The sequence below is a fragment of the Sminthopsis crassicaudata genome, chromosome 2, assembly GCF_048593235.1.
Source record: "Sminthopsis crassicaudata isolate SCR6 chromosome 2, ASM4859323v1, whole genome shotgun sequence".
Lineage (NCBI taxonomy): Eukaryota > Metazoa > Chordata > Mammalia > Dasyuromorphia > Dasyuridae > Sminthopsis > Sminthopsis crassicaudata.
In genome coordinates this window covers 400,247,034-400,272,768 of record NC_133618.1, presented here as the reverse complement: position 1 = coordinate 400,272,768, position 25,735 = coordinate 400,247,034, and the positions used below count along the sequence as shown (strand labels likewise).

Below are 25,735 nucleotides of genomic sequence, written 5' to 3'. Positions count from 1 at the left end.
TTAAAATAAAAAAACTTCATTTATTGAAAGGAAAAACACATGATCTATATACAGATCAAACACAAGATCTTCCACAAATTCCTGCATGAACCACATCTGTACTTAAAATAAACATACAAGGCACCAAACATTTACAGTACTATCAGCTCTTAGTGGTTACTAGGATCTGCCATGTGGCAATCTTACACTAGAATTAAGACTTTCTACTCTCTCATTCATTTGGACAATGGTAAACATGATTGGTTGATTTTTCAGTTCAGTAATTGTCAGAAATCAACTTTAACCCTCTGATAATTCATTAACCTCTTCTTGATTTCTGACTGTGTATTTTCTGCCCCTGACCTTGCCCCAACCTTGGGACCAAATCAATAAGAGACTTTGTTGGTACAAAGATTCAGAAGAAACTTGATACCATTTGACCAAACCAATTTGGAGCTAGAGGGATAAACTGCTTAAACCATTCTACCCAAGATTTCAAAGACAAAATATACTTTTCCACTCCCTCATCTCCTTGTGTCTGCACTTCAGTCTGTTTATTCACTTTGTGCTTGAGGAAATTCTGCAAATTTCAAACACAGGGCAATTCTGTAGTCACCCAATCAGATCATATTCACTTTATGGCTCTATTAGGAGAAAGTGGCAAATTTATGGCGGTTCTGAGAATGTGTAACATAATATTCTGCCCAGGGAGCAACACCAAGCCCTGACCCCCTATTACCTTATAACAGAGATTAGACATTGAGATCAATTCATTTATAGTAGTGAATAAGGAATAAATGTGTAAACAATGAATTTGGGATTTTATACTTGAAGAAAGTAGAAAGTGAATATGTAGTGTTAAATAAAGAAGGCATTCTATCTAATTGGTATCTAGACAAGTGGAGAGGAGGAAAGAGCTCTTTCCTAATTTATCACTGTCAGTTTCACTATGTTAAGGGTTTCACAAAACTTAAAAGGTTTTCTGAAGGGAAAGATTATAGATTTTTAAAGGATGAGGACTTAGTACTAAGCATATCCATATCCAATAGTAGAGAACTTGAATCACAGAATAAGGAGGCTTTAAGCTATAGGGTCCAGGCTAATGCAAGTAAAACTATTCACTTCTGCTCAGAGTTTGTGCGTATAAAGCAGTGCTCATCGGTCCAACAGTTGGATGGCACTAAATAAAAATAATGCCCTTGTAAAGAGAGATGACACCAGGGGAGAGGGAATCTGCACTCAAAATGCCAGAATACAGCAGCTCCCAATAGACTTACAAATTTCCCTTTGCCTTCTCCCTAGATGAGTACTTGGTCAAGTAAGATTAGGAAACCTCCATTCCCATGTCTAGTGCTCAGTGAGGAGAACCCTGCATTCTTTGAAAGGTTCCCTCATTGTACCCTTGGCTGAGATTAGACCAATTCAGCAAGTCTAGGGAATACATAGGGAATCTAGACAGAAACTGAGTCTCTTGCAGCAAAAAGCCTAGAGTATTTACAAGCAAGGAGGTATCAAAGGGAGGAAGAAACAAAGAAAGGATAGAAACATTTTAGAGATGGGTGGAAACCCTCCCTAATGGGCAGGATCTGTAGGGCTCTGACTCTCTACTGAGATGATAAAGAAAAAAAAAATTATTCTTGAGGGTCTTCTGTCATTGTCTTTTAAAAGCAATGCAGACTCATATTTCTGCAGTTAAAGCAGAGAGAAGACCCAATGTGAACAGGAAGAACAGAGCCCCTAGATTAGTTTCTACAAAGTGCAAAGCAAAGACACTGGTCCTTTTAAGATCTGAGCAGAAAGCTAATATCATGACCTGGCCTCTGCTCCATAGCTGAGAGGTACTGAGCCTCTATCTCAAGTGTTCTAGGTTCTGAGGTCATGGCCTAAACTAGAGCATTGACGCAGGAGGAGTTCCAAAGAAATAGTAGGAAGGAAGAAGGATTGAGGACCATTCTATATAGACTGCTAAGATTAGCTACATAGATTCCAGAAACTTGCCAATAGGGAGAATAATGCCTATTAAATTTCTTCCTAGAATTTAAGAATCAAAGAATCACAGCTTACTGTACATTCCAGTTTGCATTTGTTTTTGAAACCCCTTTATTTTCCCCTATTTCCCCCTAAATAGCAAATAGGTCGGGGTGGAAAACACAATTCCCATTGGCAGGAAATAAGTTAAAAATTATAATTTGGTTCTAATAGGAATGGAACCAGAATAAGTACTCAGTTTGATTGTTTGATGTAAATCCTTATTGCTTAAGTTTTTAAGTGTCTTTTGTCCATTAAGAGACATTGTACATTTAAAAAGAAATTTTCTTCAGCCTCTTCACCTGGCATCTAGCCGAATTTGGCTTCGGAGCAGCAAAGAAGGAAGGAGGGACACCTGACAAGCTACTTATTCCAGAGACATGGGGTGGCCACAACTGAAGCTTTTGCCCTTAACCACTGCACTGACATAGAAGCCTGAGTCCTACTTGAGGCAAAAAGGCAAAGCAATGATGGAAAGATGAACTTCATTTCCCCAACATAATCCCTAAGGCACCTGTCTTTCTAGAGCAACAGAGCAGAGGGGTATGGTGAGGGCACAGGGAGGGATATGAGAGGCACCCAATGGAACTTTGCTAAAACCTTGTCAACACACACAGTCAAAGATTTCATTAATGCTGTTTTGAATTATTTCCCAATCCCTGAGCAGGAAGGGTGAGGAAAGAATAAACAGTTAGATGAGTGAGACTCATCTTCAAGAGTATAGTTTCGTCCCTTCTCAAACTCAGAACTAAGAGGTTTCCAAAACTTAATTTAAATCTATTTGGTCTAATGTGACCTCAGATCTTGGAAACAAATGCCCCTGGCATACAGGGAAGCCTCATAGGGAGAAAAGCATAGGATCCCTTATAAAAAGTGTTACTAGTGCCCCATGTAAGCATGTCCCGTAAGGAGCTCATGAGAAGCATGGGCCACAGAGACAGCTCTGGAGCCTGTACTACACGGAGTTCTCCCACTGAATTCCTTAATCAATCAAGTGCCACAATACAACTTCACCCCATATGGTAGGATTCCTCAATTCCTTTGTTTCTACACAACCTCAAGAACTAGGCTTGCTGATCTTGACTTCTCATCTTTGTCAATGGGATGCATGTCCCTCGGATAGGGAAGAGAATAAGGCAGGGAACTCTGGATGGATTCAGGGTTTCAATACATGCTGTCAATAAGGACACTGTTATACCTTTTAATCTATTCTCAGTGAGATGGGGGAATCTGGCTTACATTATTAATTTTCTATACTTTCAGTTACAGATTTTCAATCCAATTGTTTTTGGCCTCGTGCTGGCCTCAAGCCTTGTTGCAAGTGCATTAATCTTCTCTTAGAAGATGGTTGAGAGAGCAATAGGCTGTTTTTCCCATCTTTATGCCAAGTTACAATAAATCATGAATTTATATCAAGTCATTTTCTTTGTAGGAGAAGCAAGGGTGAGGTTTGTTAAGAATAAGTTGGGTCAAAGGATCCCTGCATCTTCAGTCTCGGAGAGAGTTCAGGTGGACCAAGGAACTAACTTGAAATAAACAGAAAGATTCTGAATTTAGTACTCAACATGTTCAAAGTGCTAAGTGATGAGGAATATGTTTATATTCATTCTCCACATGTGGTAGACTCTGAGGGATTCTGCTGCCTAAGATGCTCCAGAAAACCTGGATCAAACCAGGATCAAGACTGTAACTTGAAGTATTCTGCTGAAAGCAGTTTAAGGTACAAGCCCCTGAAAGAATCTTGAAGGCAAGAAAATCAGAGGTAAAAGAACAGAGATAGCAGTCAAACAGATGATCCTTGTTTTGTGAAGGCATGACCTAGAAGAGAGGAAACTATCCAGGTGAGTCACTGAAAGATGGAGAGTTGTGCTGCATTAAGATCAAAGCCACAAAAGATAAGAGGGGAGAGAATGAATGGGTAAAAAAACGTACAGAGAGACCACCATCACAACTGGAATTGTCCACAGCCTAACCTGTCCTACTGGCCTGCCTATTTACAAGTCTCTGATTGACAAGTAAGAGCAGCCCCCTACCTCACCCATTTTGGTTATCCCCAGTCTTATTCAAGGCTTTGGTGACAAAACTCTTGGTGGGGTGGTATGGGTGGCGTGGTGCAGAGAATGTACCAAAAAGGTCACTGTACAAAGGCACTAGCAATGTTGGCAAAGGTGGGAGACACACTTGGCTGGATCAGCTCATAGATTGCTTGGTAGGTGCCCACTACAAATCCAACAAAGCCCAAGATGCTGATCAAGATGTCCTTAGCAATGGTGATGGGACTTATGCCCTCCGAGTAAAATGTAGTGATCTCCAGGAGTGGAGGGATGATCAGAGCCAGGGCGCTGCTGCTCACGGAGCCCACCAACGAGATGACAAGATCTAGCCGGGGAATTAAGATAGCCAAGACACCTGCAGAAAGAGAACAAACTTCTGTTTATGATCAGCCTATGAAAGAATAAGAAGACATGTACCCTTGCTTCCATCTTCCTTAAGTACACTGTTCCTGCTATTATCCTTTTCTCTCTCTAAGCTTCTATCACTAACTATCTACTGGTTCCTTCCCTATACCTACAAATATGATGTTTCCTCTACCACTATCTTTAAAAATCCTCACTAGACCCTACCCTCCCTGCAAACAACTGTAATCTCTCTTGCCTTCCTTAGCTAAACCACTTGAAACTACTGTCTCCATTTATTCTATTCTATTCTCCCTCTCTTCTAACTTCTCCTTCCCTCCTTCAAACTTCCCTTTCCAATGAAGAGGGCTTCATCTTCAATTCTTTAATCCTTTTTTTCATAGAGCTACCAAACTGATTTTCTTAAAGTGCAAACCTGACTACGTTACTTTATACTCACTAAAAAAACTCTATTGCCTCCAGGATCAAATATAAATTCCTCTGCTTGGAACTTAAAGTTCTTTACAACTTGCCTCCAGTCTACTTTTATAGCTTTCTTGCACTTTATTGCTTTTTGTACAAACTATGGGCCAGCCAAGCTGTTCTCATGTAAAGTTTGCCATCTCCTGTCTCTGTACTTTTGAATTGGCTGTGTCTCCTGCCAGATGTGCATTCCCTCCTCACTTCCAGCTCTCAGAATCTCCACTTTCCTTCAAGGATGCCAGCTTGTACATGAGGTTTTTCTTGGGCCTTTCAGCTGCTAGTCTCTCTCCCATGAGTTCAAATCTATTTTGCATATTCTGCAGTATGTACAAATTGCCTCTACTCATCAGACTGTACGGCTCCTAGAGGGCAGGGAACTGTTCTAACTTTTGTTTCGTGTCCCCAGTGCCTAATGAGTGCTTGGCATACAGCAAGGGCTTAATAGCCATTTGTAGACTGACTTGTTTCTTAATGAGAAAGGAATAACATAAGAATATGACATATCACATTAACAGATATTTATGGTTTGTGAAAAAGCTTTTTTATGTATTATTTCAAATCAAATCTGAGAGGGAGATAGGGAAGGGTCTGACTTCAACTGATAGAAGGAGCTAAGGTTCTGTGAGGTTTAGGGTTCTGCCAGAATTTACACAGCTAATATGTGATAGGGTTTGACTCAAAATCCCCTCAATCTCCTAAAATAAGTCCAAGGTTTCTTTCATATTCATCACTGAAAGGCAGACTCATTTCTAATACACTCCCTTCTCTGTTTCCATTGCCAGAGGTAAGCATTCTGGTATAGAGAAAGCATTTAAGGGATACATTTCCCACTTACTGTGGTAGAGTGAAAAGAATGCTGCAGTCAGGACTATGTTATATAGTCTCATTAATTCTTTCTGTGACCTTTCTGCATCTTATTTTCTCTTCTATAAAATGGTGGGCAGAAGAGATCTCCAAGATTCCTTCTAGCACTAATACATTGCATTCAATTAAAATCAATAAATATTTATTGAGCATTTACTATGTCCTGAGGGCAGCTAACGGTTGTTGTTTGTTGCTGTTTGTTCTTCCTTCTCCAAGAGGACTGTGATATAGGAGAGGTAGTGCCGAGATAGGAAAGTGAATTAGATTAAGTAAAGGAGGGCTGTGCAAGATCACTTGCCACACTTTCCCCTACAGAGCCATCTGGGGCCAGTAGCTAGATGCAGATCAGGTTGACTGTAGATGAGCCAATTGGGCAGAGCAGTGCATGGAGTGCTAGGCCTGCTGTCAGGAGGTCATCTCCCCAAGTTCAAATCTGGTCTCAGTAGCTATGTGACCGTGGGCAAGTCATTTAATACTGTTTGCCTCAGTATCCTCATTTGTAAAATGAGCTAATCACTCCAATATCTTTGCCAAGAAAATCCTGAATAAGATCACGAAAAGTTGCAAATGACTAAACAACTATAGGCACAGTACTAGGCATTGGAGATAACAATACAAAAATAAAAATCTTTACCTTCAAGGAACTTACATTCCAATGGAGGGAAATAACACATATACAGATAAGTTAATACAAAATATATACAAAGTAATTTGGAGATGAAGGCACTAACTACTAGCAAGACTAGGAGAAGCATCAAATAGAAGGATCTGAGCCTGTAAAGAAGCAATATGTTCTCAGATCTGAATCTGAACCTTAAGTGTCCTAATATCTTTTCCAGCTCTGAAATTCTCTAATCCCAAGAAAACTAGGAAGAAGATATAAGAAAAAGCACTTTGATGATTTTTCCCCTAATTTTTCATTTTCATGCCATTGGAACAATTTCTATAGCATTACTACTTGCCTTAACAAAGAGAAAGAAAACACAACCTTCTTCCAGGAGGAGAAGGCTACAAGCTTCATTTCACAAAAAAATTTCTATGCACACTGATGGGGAAGTAATCTGCAGGGAAAGAAGGCACCTCTAATGGAAGATCAGAGATAACTGCATTTCCAGACTATAATAACCTCACTATTTATTGCATAACTGCATCTGAGAATTAGCTGAGCTCATCTGAGGGAGCTAAAATTGATTTCGCCTTGAGCAATCTCGTATTTAGATTGTTTCCATATCAAGCCTAACACTAAACAAAATATGAAAGTAACTGCTATTAACGGTAAAAAGGGAATAGTGACAATGTCTGTATTGTGGACATATAAGGAAGACCTCCTATCTCTGATCATCCTCAGGCCCATGTAGAAAAGCAAAAAAAAAAAAAAAAAAAAAAAAATTATTTTCATGAACCTTCTCTAACTTCTTTTTTCCCCACCCAATCATCCTTCCTGTCTGTGTACTAAGAAAGCAAGAAAAAGAAAACTACACTTAAAATATATATGGTCAAAAAAAAAAAAAACTTGTTGGCAGCTAGTTCGTGCAGTGTTGGTCGGGGAATCAGGAAGACCAAACTCATACACTAATTAGGTGTGAGACTTTAGGCAAGTCACTTCACCTCTGTTTACAACACTTAACTATTTATTTAAGTTTCTTCAACTTTGAAAATGTGAATAATAATAGCATATACCTGCCACGGTTGTGATGAGGATCAAACCATATATATATTTGCAAGGTGTTTAACACAACGCTGGCATATAATATATGACATACACACACACACACACATATATATGCTATTGTTATTATTAAAAACAAATTCATGCACTGGCCATGTCTTAAAATTTTTTTTAAGTACATTTTTGCATCTGGAATTGCTAGCATGTTTAATCATGAGTCCTCTAGAATTGGGGATGGTCATTGTCAGTGAATAGGGTCCCTAAGTCTCTTAAAGTTGTTTGTCTCTTCCAATATTGTTGCTATTGTATTAATTTTTCTCTTTGTTCTGTTTGGTTCACTCTATATCATGTATGACAGCACAATCATATTCCATCACATTCATATATCATAAATTGTTCAACTAGTCCACAGTGAATGGTTACTGTTTAGTTTCAAATCCTTTGCCAGCACAAAAAGAGCTATCAAAAGTATTTCTCTTTCTTTGATCTTTTTGATCTTTTCCTATTTCTCTTTCTTTGATGTCTTTGAGGGCATAGCCCTATTCATTTTTTTTTTTTCTAGTCCAATTTCCTGACTCCAAATTAAGCTACTTTGCTGGATAAATCCTAACACCTTCCCTTCTAACTGATAAATACTATGTACAGGAAAGGAATAATTTCTTACATTGCAGCTCAATACAGAAGAAAGAACAATGGATTTCATGTTATAAGATCTCAGTTTGAATCCCAGCTGCAAAATAACAAGTTGTGTGAAACTAAGGAAGTCACTCTCCTAAATTCCCCTTTTGTAAAATGTGGATACTAGTACTTGCACTTCCATGTCACTGGGCTGTTAGGAAAATCAACTGTGATGACATTTGTAAAATATTATACAGATGTAATATGGGTTATAAATGTAATGGATCCTTAAAATAACAAAAATGCACTGATTTGACTTGCCTTCTCCCCTCTTTCACCATCCTCAGAGGGACAGTTAGAATATAGAATGTCAGAGCCAAAAGGGATTTTGGAACACAGACTAGGTGGAAGGGACTTTTAATTCGACATTTTAGAACAGAGGAAATAGGCCCAGAAAAAGGAGGTGAATTATTTAAGATCATACTACTAGTAAGTGAATGAGACTCAAGACTCAAGTAGATTATATTACTGAGTTCAGGGTTCTTTTCCAACTGAGTGGATGTCCATCAGCTGAATGGCTGAATAAGTTATGGTATGTGAATGTAATGGAATATTATTGTTCTATAAAAAACGATAAAAAGAATGGTTTAGAAAGTCCTGGAGAGACTTACATGAACTGATGCTAAGTGAAATGAGCAGAACCAGATCATTATACAATTATACAGGCAACAAGAAGATTATACAATGATCAATTCTGATGGACATGACTCTTTCCAGCAATGAGATGACTGAAGTCAATTCCAATGATCTTGTGATGAAGAGAGCCATCTATACCCAGAGAGGGACTATGGGAACTGAGTGTGGATCACAACATAGCATTTTCACTTTTTTTTTGTTGTTTTCTTGCATTTTGTTTTCTTTCTCATTTTTTCCTTTTTGATCTGATTTTTCTTGTACAGGAAGATTATTGTATAAATATGTATACATATGTTGGATTTAACTATATTTTAACATGTTTAACATATATTTGGATCACTTTCCACCTAGAGGAAGGGGTGGAAAGAAGGGAAAATTTGGAATACAAGGTTTTATAAAGGTCAATGCTGAAAAATTATTCATACATGTGTTTTAAAAATAAAAACCTTTAATTTTAAAAAAAAGGATTATTTTTCACTCTAAAACATGAAACTCTTTCTCTTTCTGTTTCAGATGGGCTGGAAGGAAAGTCTCTAAATACTGTTTCCAGCAATTCATCCCTAGATTGTCTGGCTCCTATACCCTATTCAGAATATGGAAAATATTGGAGATGGAACAAAGCAAATAAGCTTCCAGAGAGTCAAGGAACTGACCAATAGGCTTTTTTTTTTTTAAACCATGGATGCTTTCATTTAGCATAAAGTTCCCTAAATAAATAATCTTACCTATTTTATTGTGGGAAAAGATTTACAGCAAACTTCAATTTAAATTTAATGTAATTTTGTAATGTAAATTTAAAAATTAAAATTAAATTAAAGAATTAAAAGGGAATGAAGAAATTTATATGAAACCTCAGATCTTCTATGGACATAGCTGTACCAGTGGGCAAATTCCTTTATCTATTAAGTAGACAAAGAGATATCAGTCTCCTTTTCAGGAGAATTCATTCAGGGAATGCATTAATATAGTTAAAAGGTTTTGAGAAACCAGGGGAAAGCTTTAGAAAGAACAAAGTGGTTAGCAGTAGAGCTGAGATTAGAGTCTTATGTTTCCAATGAATTTTCCATCTCATTATATAACACCCAGTCTTCAAGACTGGATCCAGAGAAGAATGAAAAGAAGAAATAACTCAAGATCCATTAAACCAGTTTTATCAGCTGATGGTATAATGATATTATCTCTCAAAAGGCTGCTGGCCAGGAAATCAGATTTTAGTCCCAAACCTATTACCCATTCTAGTCTTGGGAAAGTCCTTTGCTCAATATAGTGCCTAATCTTCTCCAAGTTGTTCAATTCCTACCTAACAGTGAGGTTGTGAGTTTACTACTTTTTTTGTTTGCTTTTTGCTTTTCTTTTAATAACTTTTTATTTTTCCAAATAAATACATGCAAATATATTTTCAATATTCACTTTTGCAAGACCTTATGTTCCAAATTATTCTCCCTCCCTTTCCTCTCCCTCCTCTCCTAAACAGGAAGCAATCTAAAATAGGTTAAACATGAACAATTCTTTTAAATATATTTTAATATTTGTTGTGCTACACAAGAAAAATCAGATCAAAAGGGGAAAAAACATGAAAAAGAAAAAAAAGCATACAAGCAACAACAACAAAAAAGGTGAAAACACCACTATGCTCTGATCCACATTCAATCTCTATAATTCTCTCTCTGGATGCAGATGGCTCTTTCCATCACGTCTATTGCAATTGCCTTGCATCACCTCACTGTCAAAAGAACCAATTCCAACACAGACAACTACTTTTTTGTAATGGGAGACATCATATAATGCAGGGGAAAGAGCATTAGATTTGGAGGCAGAGGTCCCAAGTCCAGTTTCTCCTTCTGCTACTCTGACACCTTGGGCAGTTCAATCAGGGTATTTGGATCTTAGTTTCTTTGCCATAAAATGAAGGTGTCAGAATCATGTCTGGTTCTAAATCTTATACTTTTATCTGTTAAAGACAATTCCAGATAAAATCAGTGACAAATACTTTCTGGTGAGTTTCCTAACTCATGTCTAAAATGGTCTGGTCTCTGAAATAATCTGAAAAGGGTATATTCCAATCTATTTTGCTTTATAGAATTAAAGGAATCCTAGGTAGAATTTCCTTTTACTTTTTTCACAACTAAAGCTAATTATTAGAGAAGACAAAAACAGAGTGAATTTATGGATGAGCTGAATACTTCCATTTCTACTACAACAGCAGTACTTCTCATTTCCTCTCCAATTCTCATTTCCTCTTCCATTAACTTAATGGATAGTTACTTCATTGTGAGCATTATTTTAAGGCTTTGTAAGGTCTTTAGTTTAAGAGTTGGAAGAAGTCAGCTAGTCCAGGGCCTTTATTTTACAGCTGAGCAAACTTTGGCCCATAAAACTTTTGTGTCCCATATCACATGGATATTAAGTAGCAGAGCTATAATTTAAATCTAGGTCTTGTGACTCCAAATTTACTGTATTGTGGTAAACCACTTTTGTGCTCCCTAATAGAAATGGATGTGTTGTGAAAATAACCCTAGAAACCATTCTGGAAAGCAATCTGGAATTATGCCCAAAAAGTTATCAAAATGTGCATACCCTTTGACCCAGCCATACTAACTGGGCTTATACCCCAAGGAACACTAGAGAAGGGAAAGGGTCCTGTATGTGCCAAAATGTTTGTGGCAGCCCTTTTCATAGTGGCTAGAAGCTGGAAGATGAATGGATGTCCATCAATTGGAGAATGGTTGGGTAAACTATGGTATATGAATGTTATGGAATATTATTGTTCTATAAGAAATGACCAACAGGAGAAATATAGAGAGGCTGGAGAGACTTACATCAATGACTGAGTGAAATGAGCAGAACCAGAAGATCATTATACACTTCAACAATGAACTGTACGAGGATGTATGCTGATGGAAGGGATTTCTTCAACATAGAGAAGAGCTAATCCAATTCCAATTGATTAATGATGGAAAGAACCAGCTACATCCAGAAAAGGAACAATGGGAAATGAATGTAAACTGTTATTTTTACCTTCTGAATCCAATTCTTCCTGTGCAACAAAAAATTCGGTTCTACACACATATATTGTATCTAAATTATACTGTAATATATTTAACATATATAAGACTGCTTGCCATCTGGGGGAGGGGTTTGGGGGAGGAAGGGGAAAAAATCTTGAATAGAAGTAAGTGCAAGGGATAATGTTGTAAAAAATTACCCATGCATATGTACTGTCAAAAAATGTTATAATTATAAAATAAAATAAAAATAAATTAAAAAAAAAAAAAAAAAAAAAAAAAAAGAAAATAACCCTAGAAAGTTGGCGTACTATTCATTTAATCTCAACAAACATTTACTAATATAAGACATGACCTATCAAGACATGCTGAGAATACAAAGACATAAATAGCGAAATGCCTAACTTCATAGAGCTTGTATGGACTTACATGGCACTTTGGTCACACAGTAGATAATGAGCTGGGTTTAGAGTCAGGAAGATCCGAGTTCAAATCCAACCTCAGATACTAGCTGTGTGACCCTGGGAAAGTCACCAACCTGTTTGACTCAATTTTCCCATATGTAAAATGAGGATAATAATTGTACCTGTTCCCAGAGTTGTTGTATTTCATTCAAATAAAATAATAATTATAAAGCACTTAGCACAGTATCTGGCACAGAGTAAGCATTATATAAATTTTCACTATTATTATTATTATTATTATTATTATTATTATTACTAGGTCTGCCACAATTGTCTGTATGATCTTCGGACTGACAGTTTAACCAGGCTGTAACATGAAAAGACTGGGCTAAACTGTCACGCAGATCCTTTTTAGGTTTAACATTTTATGTTCGAAGGTCCTTTATAACTTTACAACTTTGACACTATGATTCCATGATAGTGTAGAACACTTACTAGAAACTAATTTTTTTTTAGAGATTCAAACTTTAAAAGGAAATTAAGAGGCATGCTTTCTTCTCTATAGTTTTGAGGTTCATATATAAAATCAGCATAAATTCTAACTAATTTACAAAAGCTTTTTTCATCCCAAATTTAATTAATTCACAAAGTGATTCAAAAGGAAAAAAAAACACGGTTAGAAATCTAAATCTTGCTGGATTGGTATCAGTATTTTTTTCCTCTTCTCCTTTTATAAGAGAGGGGTAACACTACAGATCTTATACAATATGAATCCTGCCAAAGATGAAAGATAAAAAAGGAAAGGATGACTCAAGAAAGTAATGAAGTGGGAAAATTTAAAACACTAGGAAGGAGAGAAAAGCATTAATTTACTACTTTATTTTGACCACAAAATTCTGTAGCAGTTAGTTTTGTAATTAAATGCAGAGTATTTAACAACTTTAATTAGCCCAAAGAATTAGCCAAGGGACTTCACAATGTTACAAAATGCTTTTCCTTTGGGTTAAGTCACTAAAATTAGACCTTTTGATTTCTAAAGTAAAACAGGGTAAACTGTAACTCCTCCAAAGGGGAACTAATTAAGAAGCCAGGAATAAGAAAGAGATATGTTATGTATTCATGAAGAGAAAGATATATGTAAGAACAGACAATTATCAAGAAAGGAAAGAACATTAGACATTTAAATAATTTGATTTTCCTAATGTGTAGTTATTTGGGGCCATTGGTACAGAAAGACCTTTTTTGTTTGTTCAGTCATTTTTTCAGTCACAGGATTCTCTGTCACCCATGTGGTTTTTTTCTTGGCAGAGTACTGGAGTGGTTTGCTATTTCCTTCTTCAGCTCATTTTACAGTTGGAGAACTCAGTTTACAGATAAGGAACAGAGTTAAGTCATTTGTCCAGGGTTATAGTAAGTGTTGGAGGCTAAATTTGAACTCACAAAGGTTAGTCTTCCTAACTCCAGGTCTGGTCCCCTGCACTACCTAGCTGCTCTTCTTTTTTTCTTTTAACTATGTTTATAACTAGAAAAATTTGTGTTTTATCATTCATGTTATTTTGTTTCTCAACAGAGTAGTGAGGGCATTGACAGACTCATAGACAAAGTATATAAAATTTTGGACCTTATTAATTCTGAAAAAAGTGTCTCAGAGAACATCAATAACTGTCAACCTATGCCTAATCCAATTTATACAAAACCATTATGAGTCGCTTATACATGAGGATAGCTTAAATAAAAATATTAGCAGGGACAGGCAGGTTTTTGTAAGTGATACTCCACAATAGGTCACTTATTTATGACTTCATAATTGTTAAAAAAAGGATATAGAAAGATGTAGGGAATATAAGATTCCATTATAGCCATTACTTCTTGATTAATAAAATATTCTAATAGATTCGTTTATAAGGTGTCATCTACCCATAAGTAAAAATAATTCAAGATTCAGCTGGTGAAAAAACAAAACAAAACAAAAGAAATGACCTTACTGAATAACCCTCTGACAATAAACATCAGATGATGAATAAAATAGGGAGATGTATAGGAACCAAATATATGTACTACTATGAAAGAAAAGATCCAAGCAAGAGTTCAGATTGAAGAGAGATTCCTTTATATATAAGACATCACACTAATTGCCTCAAGCCCCAATAAGTACCTTAAAGGTTCTCTTTGAATATAAATGTAAACAAAAAAAGTAGATGGAGAATATTTATCATTCAGATTTTAACATGAATTTGGATAGATTCTCTATAGAACTTTCCTTCAGAATGTATATCTGAGACAGACAGCACAGATGGACAATGAGCTGAACAGGAGAAAGAAAGCAGGCTACACTGCCTTTCCTGTGAAATCAGAGGCTCATCTTTTTAACTGAAACATCCTACCAGTGAGATATGCAACATTACTGTGTCTAAAGAATAAAAATTAGTATCAAACAGGAAATGATGGAGTGGTGCACTGTGAGTGTAAGCTGCAGCATATAACCAATGAGGAATTCCAAAGAAGAACCAGATTTTTAAAAATGCCAACAAGGAATTGAATGATAGGAAGAAATAATAGGGTGGTCACATGGCAAGAATAAAAAAATAACAGCAGGTGGACAGCTAGAGTGTCCACTAGTATTCTGAAATGTCAGGAAAAAGCAAGGGAGGCTTCTAACACAATGGGTAGGCTCTGTGTTTCAAACTTATGGGAATACATGGACAAAGACTGCATAGGATGGATAAGAATGAAAATATTTTCATTTGCATTGCTGACAGAACTCTTGAATCAATGAGATCACAGATCTATTTGAATGTGAATACTGAATTATTCTGTCTTCTGGAATATAACACTCTTCAGATGGTGGTATGAAAGTATCTCTGAACTTTAAGAAAGTGACAAAAATGGACTACAAGCTTTGATAAATCCTTCCAAAGCTAGGAAGGCCAGAAATATGATACAAAGACCAACAGACTAAGTCTAGAGAAGCTCATAATGACAATGTTCTATCAGGTGAAGAATTTTTTCAGTCATAGTAAGTTAAAAGCAAAAGCTTCTTAATGTAAGGTGTAGAAGGGTTGCAATTTTTGTCAGTGAAGGGAAAACCCACACTGATAAATATACAGATCTCCTAGAGTAGGGGTTGTCAATCTGGGGTCTTTGAAACAAGTTGTGAGTATGTATGTACGTATATACTATCTGCTTAAGTCAGCTTAATTCTTTTAGATGTAAACATAGGAACTAGAGAAAGGTCTCCCAAAAAGTTACTTTATCTCACCTCAAACTTATCCAAGCCAAATGCTAGCCCTGACCCTCTTTTAGACGTAAACATAGGAACTAGAGAAAGGTCTTCCAGAAAGTTACTTTATCCCACCTCAAAGTGATCCAAGACAAATGCTAGCCCTGACCCTCATCCATAGCCGTACTTGAGCATAAGAAAACACAATCCTAAATGAAAAAAACAGTTGGAATCATGTTAATTTTTGGTTAGGAGGCAAATTCTCCCAGAAATGATAAGAAACATTTTTTTATTAAAAATGCTACTCTTTAAAATATCAATGTAAAACTTAAGTACATTTTATTCTCTCAAATATGTATGATGATTGTTTTTGAGTTCATAAACTCTACTTTAAAGTAGATATATGGCCTAGATAGAAAAGGTCATGTCATAGACAAATTAGAGAAGAAAGAAAGAAAGAAATCATCTTCTAGATCAATGGATAGGGAAAGAGTTCATTACCAAACAAGAAACAGAGAATCACTAAAGATAGGATAGACAATTCAGATTATATACAATTAAAAAGTTATTTTACAAACACAATACAGCTAAGATTAGAAAAGAAGCATTAGAAGTTAACTGGGGGAAAAAATCTTTGCAAGAAATTTTTCTGATAAAAAATCTTATTTCTAAAATAACTAAAGAATTGATTTAAATTTACAAGACTGGAGCAGCTTGCTGGTGCAGTGGATAGAGCACTTAAAACTTCCTAGCTGTGTGCTCCTAGGCAAGTCACTTAACCCCATTCATCCCAGTAAAACAAATAGATAAATAAATTTACAAGACCATTGATAAATGTCTAATAGAATATTGTTGTTCTATAAAAAATGATCAGCAGGATGATTTCAGAAAAGCCTGGAAAGATCTACATGAACTGATGTTGAATGAAGAGAGTAGAACCAGGAGAACATTGTACACGGTAACACAAAAATTGTATGATCATCAACCGCGATGAACTTTTCCCCTTTTCAATAATGTGGTGGATTCAAGGCAATTTCAATAGACTTGGGATGGAAAATACCATTCACATCCAGTGAGAGAACTATGATGACTGAATGTGGATTGAAGCATAACATTTTCACTTTTTTTTGTTTGTTTGCATTGAGACAAATATAGGTTAAGTCACAATTAGTAAATATCTGAAGCCAGATTTGAACTTAGAGGTCTTACTGACTGCAGGCCCAGTGTTCTATCCATGATACCACTGAGCTGTTCCTAGGATTGATAAAGAAGAATGCTGCCTGCCTCATGACAGAGATAGCTAGATTAATAAGAGAAAAAAAAATGTACTTTTGGACATGGCCAACATAGGAATTTATTTTGCTTGACTATACTTATATGACATAAGGATTCTTTCTTTCTCCTTTTTTTTTTTCCTTTCTTCCAGTTGGTAGAGGAGGTAGAAGGAAGAAGAAAATGAATATCTGAAAAGTGAATTTTTTTAAAAAGGTAAAGAATTTTTAAAAAAGAACAAAATAAACAAAAATATAAAAATAAACCAGGAATGAGATTAGAAGTCAAGAAAACTAGGTTCCAATTTGAGGCTTTGGTACCAGCTGTGTGAACCCATCAGTTCCCCCTCTCTAAAAATGGGAGTTTAGATGGGCTAAATCAATGATGTCAAGCTAGATATAGAAGAGCCACTAAACTATACAGAAGGATTCCTATGGAGCATATTAATTTAAAAACCCAGAAATTAATTTAACTTATACTTTTGTTGCATTTTTATTTATTTATTTTGTTAAGTCATTAACAAAAGCCATTACATTTTCATTTGGCTCAAGTCATACTTGGGTGTGTTGTGGCTGCATCTGACACTTTAAGACAAGATGATTAGTTCCAAAATCTCTTCTAGTTCTAATATCCCATGTGCTATTTTCTACAATTCTTTCCAATGCAGACATTCTATGTTTCAGATTCTAAGATGACCTCTAACTTTGACTTTGCTCTAAAGGTTCTTTCTTCTTGGATATTCTGTATTATATGGACTCCTCTAGCTTTAATATTCTATGAACATATTAGAAGCTACTTTATGCAAAGCACTTTGTTCAGCACTGGTGTGGAAAACACTCTTGAGACAAGACAAACACATTTGCTCTAGCTTCATCTCACAGTTCTGGCTACACCCTTTCAAGTCCCTGATAAAAGTACTCAAATAAAAGGCAGAACACTCAAAGAGAAACAAATATTTTGTAGGAAAAATTGTGTTTTCCTTGTTGTTCTTTGTAGAAAAAAGGACTTTGTAAAGCATAATCACAAAGATCACAGGAAAAGAAAATAGTGGATTAGATGATCAAAGACAGCAAATAATTCTGAATATCATGCTATGGAAGGGAATATGAAAGAGCTCATAAAATGAGAAAATAAAAACTGAAACCAAAAAATTTTAGGCTTATACATCAGTCACAAATGTAGGCAATAGGCTTTGTGAGAGGGAGTATCAAAGAGCAAAGTGATCTAGTAGGAGACAGGATACATGTCAGCCTGAAGAAGCAGTGAAGCCTAAAGACTACAGGGACAAGTCTAGTTCTATATGTATATTTTACCAAGTCTGGGAAAGCGAGGGGAAGTGGTATTTCTTTTACTCAAAATCTTCTAGCCAGTCAGTCCTTTTTCATCAAATAGAAGAATCCCTAGGGAAAAAAAAACACCTCAAATTTTCTAAGAATCCTCATTTTTTTTCCCTAAGTTGTCCTTGTGGCTGGTTCTTCCAGGATAAAATTCCACTAATTTAAATATTTGGATTTGATATACAAATGCCACTATGAAGCAATCTACACATAGAAGAAACATATGCACCCATATTGCAAGTAAGACACAAAACAGTTTCTGTGTTACACTACACTGGCAGTCACAGTGAAGATTCAGAGTACCTAAAAATACTATTACAAGGTTTCCCAAAGTAATTAAGCTATGGAAAACTTTGGGGCCTGAAATGTATGGAGAGAATTCACAAATGCTAATCTATGGGTCCTGAGGAAATATGATAGCCAAAGGGGAAAAAAAAGAAAGACAGACTATTTTTATACTTTAACTTCCCATATGTAAAGGATTTTTTAATACATACATGATTTATTTTGGTATTTTAGGAGAAAATATTTGCTAACACCGGCATTTTTCAATTCAGGACATGGCTATCCAATAAAATGATTGAAGACAATTCCAAAAGACTTATGATGGAAAATGCTATCCACATTCGGAAAAAAAAAACAAACAAAAAAACTATGGAGTCTGAATGCAGACTAAAACATACTATTTTTCCTTTTTTTTTTTTTCTTGTTTCTTTCTTTTGGTTTTTCTCTTTTTGCTCTGAATTTTCTTTTACATGACTAATGTGGAAATATACTTAATATGACTATACATGTATATAAAAAGAAAAAAAATGGACAAGGCTATCCATTTTCTCTCCCAAACTTCCTATATACCATTACTAAAATCATATACCAAAAGCACAAATTATGTACCTAAATATATTACTTCTCTGTTCAAGAAGCTCTGATGACTTCCTATTGCCTCTAGAATACAACATGCCCCTTTCCGTTTAGCATTTAAAGCCACCTACAATCTTCTGGACTGATTTCACATTATTCCCTCTGACTCTGCCTACTGGTCCACTTGCTGCTACCCACACAAGAAAGTCTCTCATTAGACCCTGTCTTTTCAGGGGACTGCCACACATTTCCTCTATAGATCCATTTCAAAGGATCCTTAACCTCCTTGAAGCTCAACTCAAAGGCTAGTTCCTAATAATTTACCTTTCCTAATCTTTCCTCTACCCAAACTATTGGTGTCCTTCCCCTGGGAATTACTTTTTGTATCTATTTATACTGACTTATTTGGGTCCTCATGTTTCCTGAGGTAGACTAAAAAGCTCCTTGAGGTCAAGAACTAGTTCATGTTTATCTCTGTACACTCAACATAATACCTTGCACAGAAAAGGCTGTTGAATAGATGGCTAGTTTTGTGGGTTTCCATGGTGAAATAATTCATTACCTAATAGCCAATATCTTGGGAATGTCAAGTGACATAGAGGAATCCCTGTCTTTTCTGCAGCATATTGGATGGACCAATGGAGGATTTAACAGAAATCATTTAAGTGTTATGCTTTACTTAAAGGTATAGATAGGTTACAATCTTTATTACTGGATGAAATACCCATAGGGATCCTATGCATTATCCAAAGTATCAAAGAAAGTATATAGGGACAACAGTTTACATGAAAAAAAATTAGTGGATTATTAGTGGGAATAAAAGATCCAATTGAGTTAATAATGTGAAATAATGGTCAAAAAAGTTAATGATGTCTCAGGCTGTAGTAATAGAATCAATGTTCATAAGAAGGCCTCCTACCCTGTGCCCTAGCCACACCTTATTTGGAAGGTTGTGTCACATTTTAGAAGTGCACTGACAAGCTAGATCATGTCTAGAAAAGGATAAGCATGTTGGAGAGGGGACTAGAAAAAAATCCTATAAGAGGCTTAATTTGAAAGAAATGGAGATTATTAAACTGGAAAGAAAAAAATGTAACTGTCTTAGATTTAAAGGAAGAATTGCTCTATGAAAGAGGGCTTAGCTTTGTTTTTATGTGCTTAGTTTGTGCCTTAGAGGGCACAAGGAGTGCAACCTACAGAAAGGCAGATTTCAGCTTAATAGAGGGAAACAATACCTTCATTAGAAAAAGGAATAGATACAAGGTATATGTATGGAATTATAAAGGCTCTCCAGAGCTGTCTAGGTAGCAACCTTCTCTAATGAAATCATTAGAACATCCCCTGGGAATATACTCACTTTAATAGCATAAGTATCTATGATTTTATCCCTGGGGTACTCCTTACATCCATGTAGATCATAGTTTACATTTCCATACCAGTTACATTTCCTGTTTCTTCACTTGGTCCTCATAAGACATGATGCTGAGTTTTCTTCTTATCTTAGTCCTTTCCTTATGAATGTTATCTACTTTATTAATGTCTTTCCTATAACATACTGTCCAGCTATAAACCAAGTTTGTCCAAGACTCAAATACTCATAGCAACACTTTTGTTTTAACAAAAGAATGGAACCAAAGTGGGTGCCCACTGATTGGGTTGAATGAATTACGACACATGATTGTAATGGGACACTATTGTATCAGAAGACTTGATGAATATGAGGAATACAGAGAAACTTAGAAAACTTGCTTCAAACGATAGAGTAAAACCAGCAGAATCAGGTGGATGTACAAAATAACTATAATCATGTGATTAATAACAATGCTAAAAGATACCTAAACCTGGATTGTTACTAACTGATTTTGGTCCTGAAGACAGATAGTAAAACACATTTCCCTTCTCTTGGGAAAGCCAAAGATGACAGGAATTGGATGTTGCATGTGCTGTCAAATGATTCTGTTACAAAACTGCTTTTTTTTGTTGCAACAAAAGATTTGAGAGTGAGGAGGTGAGAGGGGGGCAGAGAGGATAGAGAAGTAGGTGAGACATAGTGCTACAGTGCCAGACTTAAGCATATTCAAGCAGTGCTCTCAGTGACTCCAGACAGTTCTCTAAGAGTATGAGTTACAGTAGAATTGCTAATCTGAATTGAATTTTCCATAATCATAAGTCAGACTCCCTAAAATAGAAGACATATATATATATCTATAGTATCTATATATATCTATATATCTATATCTATATATATATATATTTTTTTTTAAATACCCAGAACTGAACACTGAAGAGTGAAGGGAGCAGAATCAGAGGAATGATGCGTGTTGTATAAATGAAAACTTTGAAAGCTTTTAGAAGTCTGATTAGCATCTTCAGTGATCAGCTAGTTTCTGGAGGAAACACGCTGTCCCTTCTCTTGGTAGAGGGAAAGGGACTAATTCCCCCAAGGAAAAAGACCTTTTTGAATGTGGCCAGTGAGGGAATTTGATTATACATGTTTGTTAAAAAGGGATTTTCCTTTTTGGTGGTTGTTGTGAGAAGAAGAGAAAATAAAGGCTTATAGAAAAAAAAAAAAAAAACACAGCGGGACTGTGATTAGGAAAGAAATACACAGTACTAGAACCACCTTTTCTGGTTCATCTATTCATACAGCATGTGATCACATAAGTTTTACGGCTAAGCCTGACATTAGAAATGAAAGGTCCAGAGCACCTTCCTTAAGCAGATTCTGGGATGCAATTCCAGACACCAAATTTTAAAACATTTTATTTATTTTAGTGTTTTCGATATTGATCTGTAATTTCCTTTGTGTAGGGAACTCTTGATATGGAAACTCACTTCTCACTTTACCTCCCAATCTACTTATTAGCTGATAGCCTTTGGAGACCAAAAAAGGAAAACAAAAGTTACTGTGCCATCTACTTACATGTTAGACAGACCATGGCTATGCGGACAGATAAGTCTACCATCAATGCCCAACGCTCTGTTACCCGAGAGACGAAAAAAGGAATGATGATTTCTGCAGGAACGTAGAACTGCAGGGCATAGGTGAAAAAAATCCCAATGGAATAAAGCAGCTTGACAGACTGATACAACCTACAGAAAAAAGCAAAATGGGAAGTTTCTTCAACCTAGTTTTGCCAATTATTAAGTTTGTGACTTTGGAGAAGTCAACTCTTTTAGACATAAATGCCTTCATTTATAGAATGAGGGAGTTGGACTAGATGATTTCTAAGGTTCCTTACAATTCTGAATCTATAACATTAAGAACCTAACTTGGAATTCCTTAGAAATATCTGATGAGCAGGGCTTAGTGCTGCCATTTATGATACCTGCTACCTGAGGCACTGAGTTGGAGGATCTCTTGAACTTAGGAGTTCTGAGGTACAGAGTGCGTTAAGCTGATCCAGTATCTGCAGTAAGTTCAGAATTAATATAATGAACCATTGAGAATAGAGGGGGAGAAACCAGATTGTCTAAGGAGGAGTGATTCAGCCCAGATGGAAAAGAGAGAAAGATGAAGCTCCTGTGCCAATCAGAATGGGATTGGAATTCTAGGTACTTCCAGCTTAGGCAAGCCAGAAGGAGAAAGAGAAAGGGGTTTGTTGGGAGAAGTAGGAAACGAGGAAGGGAAGTAGGCTAATCACACAGAATCAAGAATTAAAGGCATGGTATTTGAGGATACTGGAGCTGGGAGGAACCCAATATCATTTAGGCCAACCCATTCATATTACAGAGGATACAAGTATCAGGAAATTACAAAGGGAATTGGAGAATGGAAGAAAAAAAATTTTTTTTCAAGTTTAATAGTAAAATTCATTTGCTTTAGTTATTCAATTCTGACCATCAGAAACAATTAGCAAATCAAATCAATATAGACACTGGCTACCCTGTGTTATATGGCAATAGCATCTGTATTGTGTGAGATATTTTTTTTCCTTAAATTTCCTCAACCTCTCCATTCCTACTCTTAAACTCAGAATAAAGCTCTTAAGTGTACAAACATTGCTAATTAATCAACAAAAGAACTAAATGTTACTTTACCCCTTGAGGGACTCAGCATGAGGGACCTCATTTTCTAATAAAAGTTTCTCCCAACAAAATAATTATATGTTCTTAAAACAAAACAGTTACGAGGCTGAACTTTTAAGCCTAGTTACATTAAAAAAAAAAAAAAAAAAAAAAAAAAAAAAAAAAAAAAAGCTTTTCAGTATTTCCTAAAACTGAAGGTTTCAAAAAAAAAATGACCAAAATGAGACAGAATAGTATGATGCACCTCCACTTTATGGATGAGGACATTAACAGTCAGTGAAGATGAATTCTCCATAGTCACATAGCCAATGACAGAACAGACTTCTTACTTCAAGCCTAATACTCTTTTTACTCCACCAGAAGCTTAGCAATTGACACTCCCTCCCAAACCACCAACATATATACAACTTCCTGGGAATTACTACATATAAGCAAAGTACAAAGCCCAGCATACTATCTCATTGTCAGAAAGATATCTGCCTATTTGTGACTTAGCATACACTTATATCCACCTTGTGCCCAAATTTCTCCTGAAAATAAAGCCAGGGCCAATGGGTTTCCAGTCTCCTTTATTATTTACGTACCAGCAATTGGGCAGATTGAGAGTTATACTGGCATGTATGGCTGGTCCATATTGAAGGTAGCCCAGGCACCCCAGACTGATGTAGAGAATAGTAACGAGGGTCATCCCCACATATAGGATGACTGGAAAATGCTTGGGCTCCTTCATTTTATTTTCCAGGGGAAGCACCTAAAGACAAGATAAAAATAAATGTTCATACCAACAAAAAGAGAAAATGTTTTCATCTTTAATATTCTTGTTCCCCAAAAGCACCCTTGGTCTTAAAAATAGGTTAACTCCCAATCTGCTTTCTGTTCGCTATGGAAATAGTGAAAGCAATCATCTTCATTTCTATAATCTATACCCCATTCCCCATGAAAAATGAGAAAAGAAACTCTATTTTTGTAGCATAGAAATTATTCCTCTTTCTGATATCCTTTGCTCCAGTCTTTAACTCATTAAGCTTAAATTAGATTTTTATCCCCTGGAACCAGATAGTGCTAGTTGAAGATGAGAGATTTTTAAACTAATTCTTGTTTTTTTAATAATAGCTTTTTCTTTTCTTTTTTTATTGAAATTTTTTATTTTCAAAACATATGCAAGGATAATTTTTTCAACACTGAACTTTGAAAAACCTTGTATTCCAATTTTTCTTCCCATTCCTCCCACCTCTTCCCCTTAATGGCATGTAATCCAATATATATTAAACATGGTTAAAATATATATATGTATGTTAAATCCAAAATAGGCTTACATATTTATATAATTATCTTGCTGCAAAAGAAAAATCAGATCAAAAAGTTAAAAAAAAAGAGAGAGAGAGAGAGAGAGAAAGAGAGAGAGAGAGAGAGAGAGAGAGAGAGAGAGAGAGAGAGAGAGAGAGAGAGAGAGAGAAAGAAAATAAAATCCAAGCAAACCACAATAAAAAGAGTGAAATGCTATGTTGTAATCTGCCCTTAATTCCCACAATCCTCTCTTTGGGTGTAGATGGCTCTCATCATCACAAAATCATTGGAATAGGTGTAAATCATCTCATTGTTGAAAAGAGCCATGACCATCAGAATTAATCATTTTATAATCTTCTTGTTGCTGTGTACAATGATCTTCTGGTTCGGCTCACTTCATTTAGCCATCAGTTCATGTAAGTCTCTCCAAGACTCTCTGGAATCATCCTGCTGATCAGTCTTTATAGAACAATAATATTCTATAACATTCATATACCATAACTTGTTTCAGTCATTCTCCAATTGATGGGCATCCATTCATTTTCCAGTTTCTTGTCACAAACATTTTTGTACCTCTGGGTCTGTTTCCCTCCTTTAAGATATCGTTGAGACATAAGCCCGATAGCTTTTATTTTCAAAATACATGGAAAAATAGTTTTCAGCATTCACCTTTGCAAAACCATGTGTTTCAAAATTTTTCCCTCCCTTCCCCTACTCCCTCCCCTAAATAGCAAGTAATCCAATATAAGTTAAATATGCAATTCTTCTAAACATATTTCCACCATTATCATGCTGCACAAGAAAAACCAGATCAAAGGGGGTGGGCGGCAAAATGAAAAAGAAAATAAAATTCAAGCAAACAACAACAAAAAAGGTAGAAATACTATGTTGTGGTCCACATTCAGTCTCCGTAATCCTCTTTCTAGATGCAGATGATTCTCTCCATCACAAGTCTATTGGAATTTGCCTGAATAATCTCATTGTTGAAAAGAGACAAATCCATCACAGATAATAATCACATTATTTTTTTGTTACTGTATACAATGTCCTCTTGGTCTCTCCAGGCCTTTCCAAAATCATTCTATTGATCATTTTATAGAATAATAATATTCTATTACATTCCATATACTATAACTTATTCAGCCATTCTTCAACTGATGGACATCCACTCAATTTAACTAGTTCTTGATCCAGCCACTGTTCAATATGCACTAATATCTACAAAATAAGATAGATAGCTCAGTGAGACTACAACTTTCAACCTTAGGGCCAGTTTTCCATTATATTTATACAATGTTTTCTTGATTGTATCCAGCAACAAGATTATGTAAAGATCAACTGTGAAGGACTTGGATCTTTTCAACAATGAGGTGACTCAGGCCAATTCCAATAGACTTGTGATGGAGAAAGCTAAAAACATCCAGAGAAAGGGCTATGGAAACTGAATGTGGATCACAACATATTATTTTCACCTTTTTGTTATTGTTGTTGTTTGCTTTCTTGTCTTTTTTTTCCTTTTTGATCTGGTTTTTCTTGTGCAGCATGATAAATGTAGAAATATGTTTAGAAGAATTCTGTTTAACCTAT

At 35.8% G+C, this 25,735-nt stretch overlaps 1 protein-coding gene across 3 annotated transcripts in view; it reads right to left on the bottom strand.

The window, feature by feature from the left end:
* The window catches only part of LOC141556906 (proton-coupled amino acid transporter 1-like), a 59,685-nt gene continuing 33,950 nt past the window's right edge, over positions 1-25,735 (bottom strand). The window contains exons 9-11 of one of the 3 annotated variants that reach the window (XM_074291849.1): positions 23,446-23,612; positions 21,756-21,925; positions 1-4,416 (exon numbers count right to left, since the gene is read on the bottom strand). In XM_074291849.1, coding sequence (XP_074147950.1) covers positions 4,142-4,416; positions 21,756-21,925; positions 23,446-23,612 — 612 coding nt within the window. In that variant the 3' untranslated portion in view covers positions 1-4,141. Of the gene's footprint in view, positions 4,417-17,884; positions 18,035-21,755; positions 21,926-23,445; positions 23,613-25,735 lie in introns of those variants that run through there. The other 2 variants (XM_074291850.1, XM_074291851.1) reach the window with 2 other exon arrangements.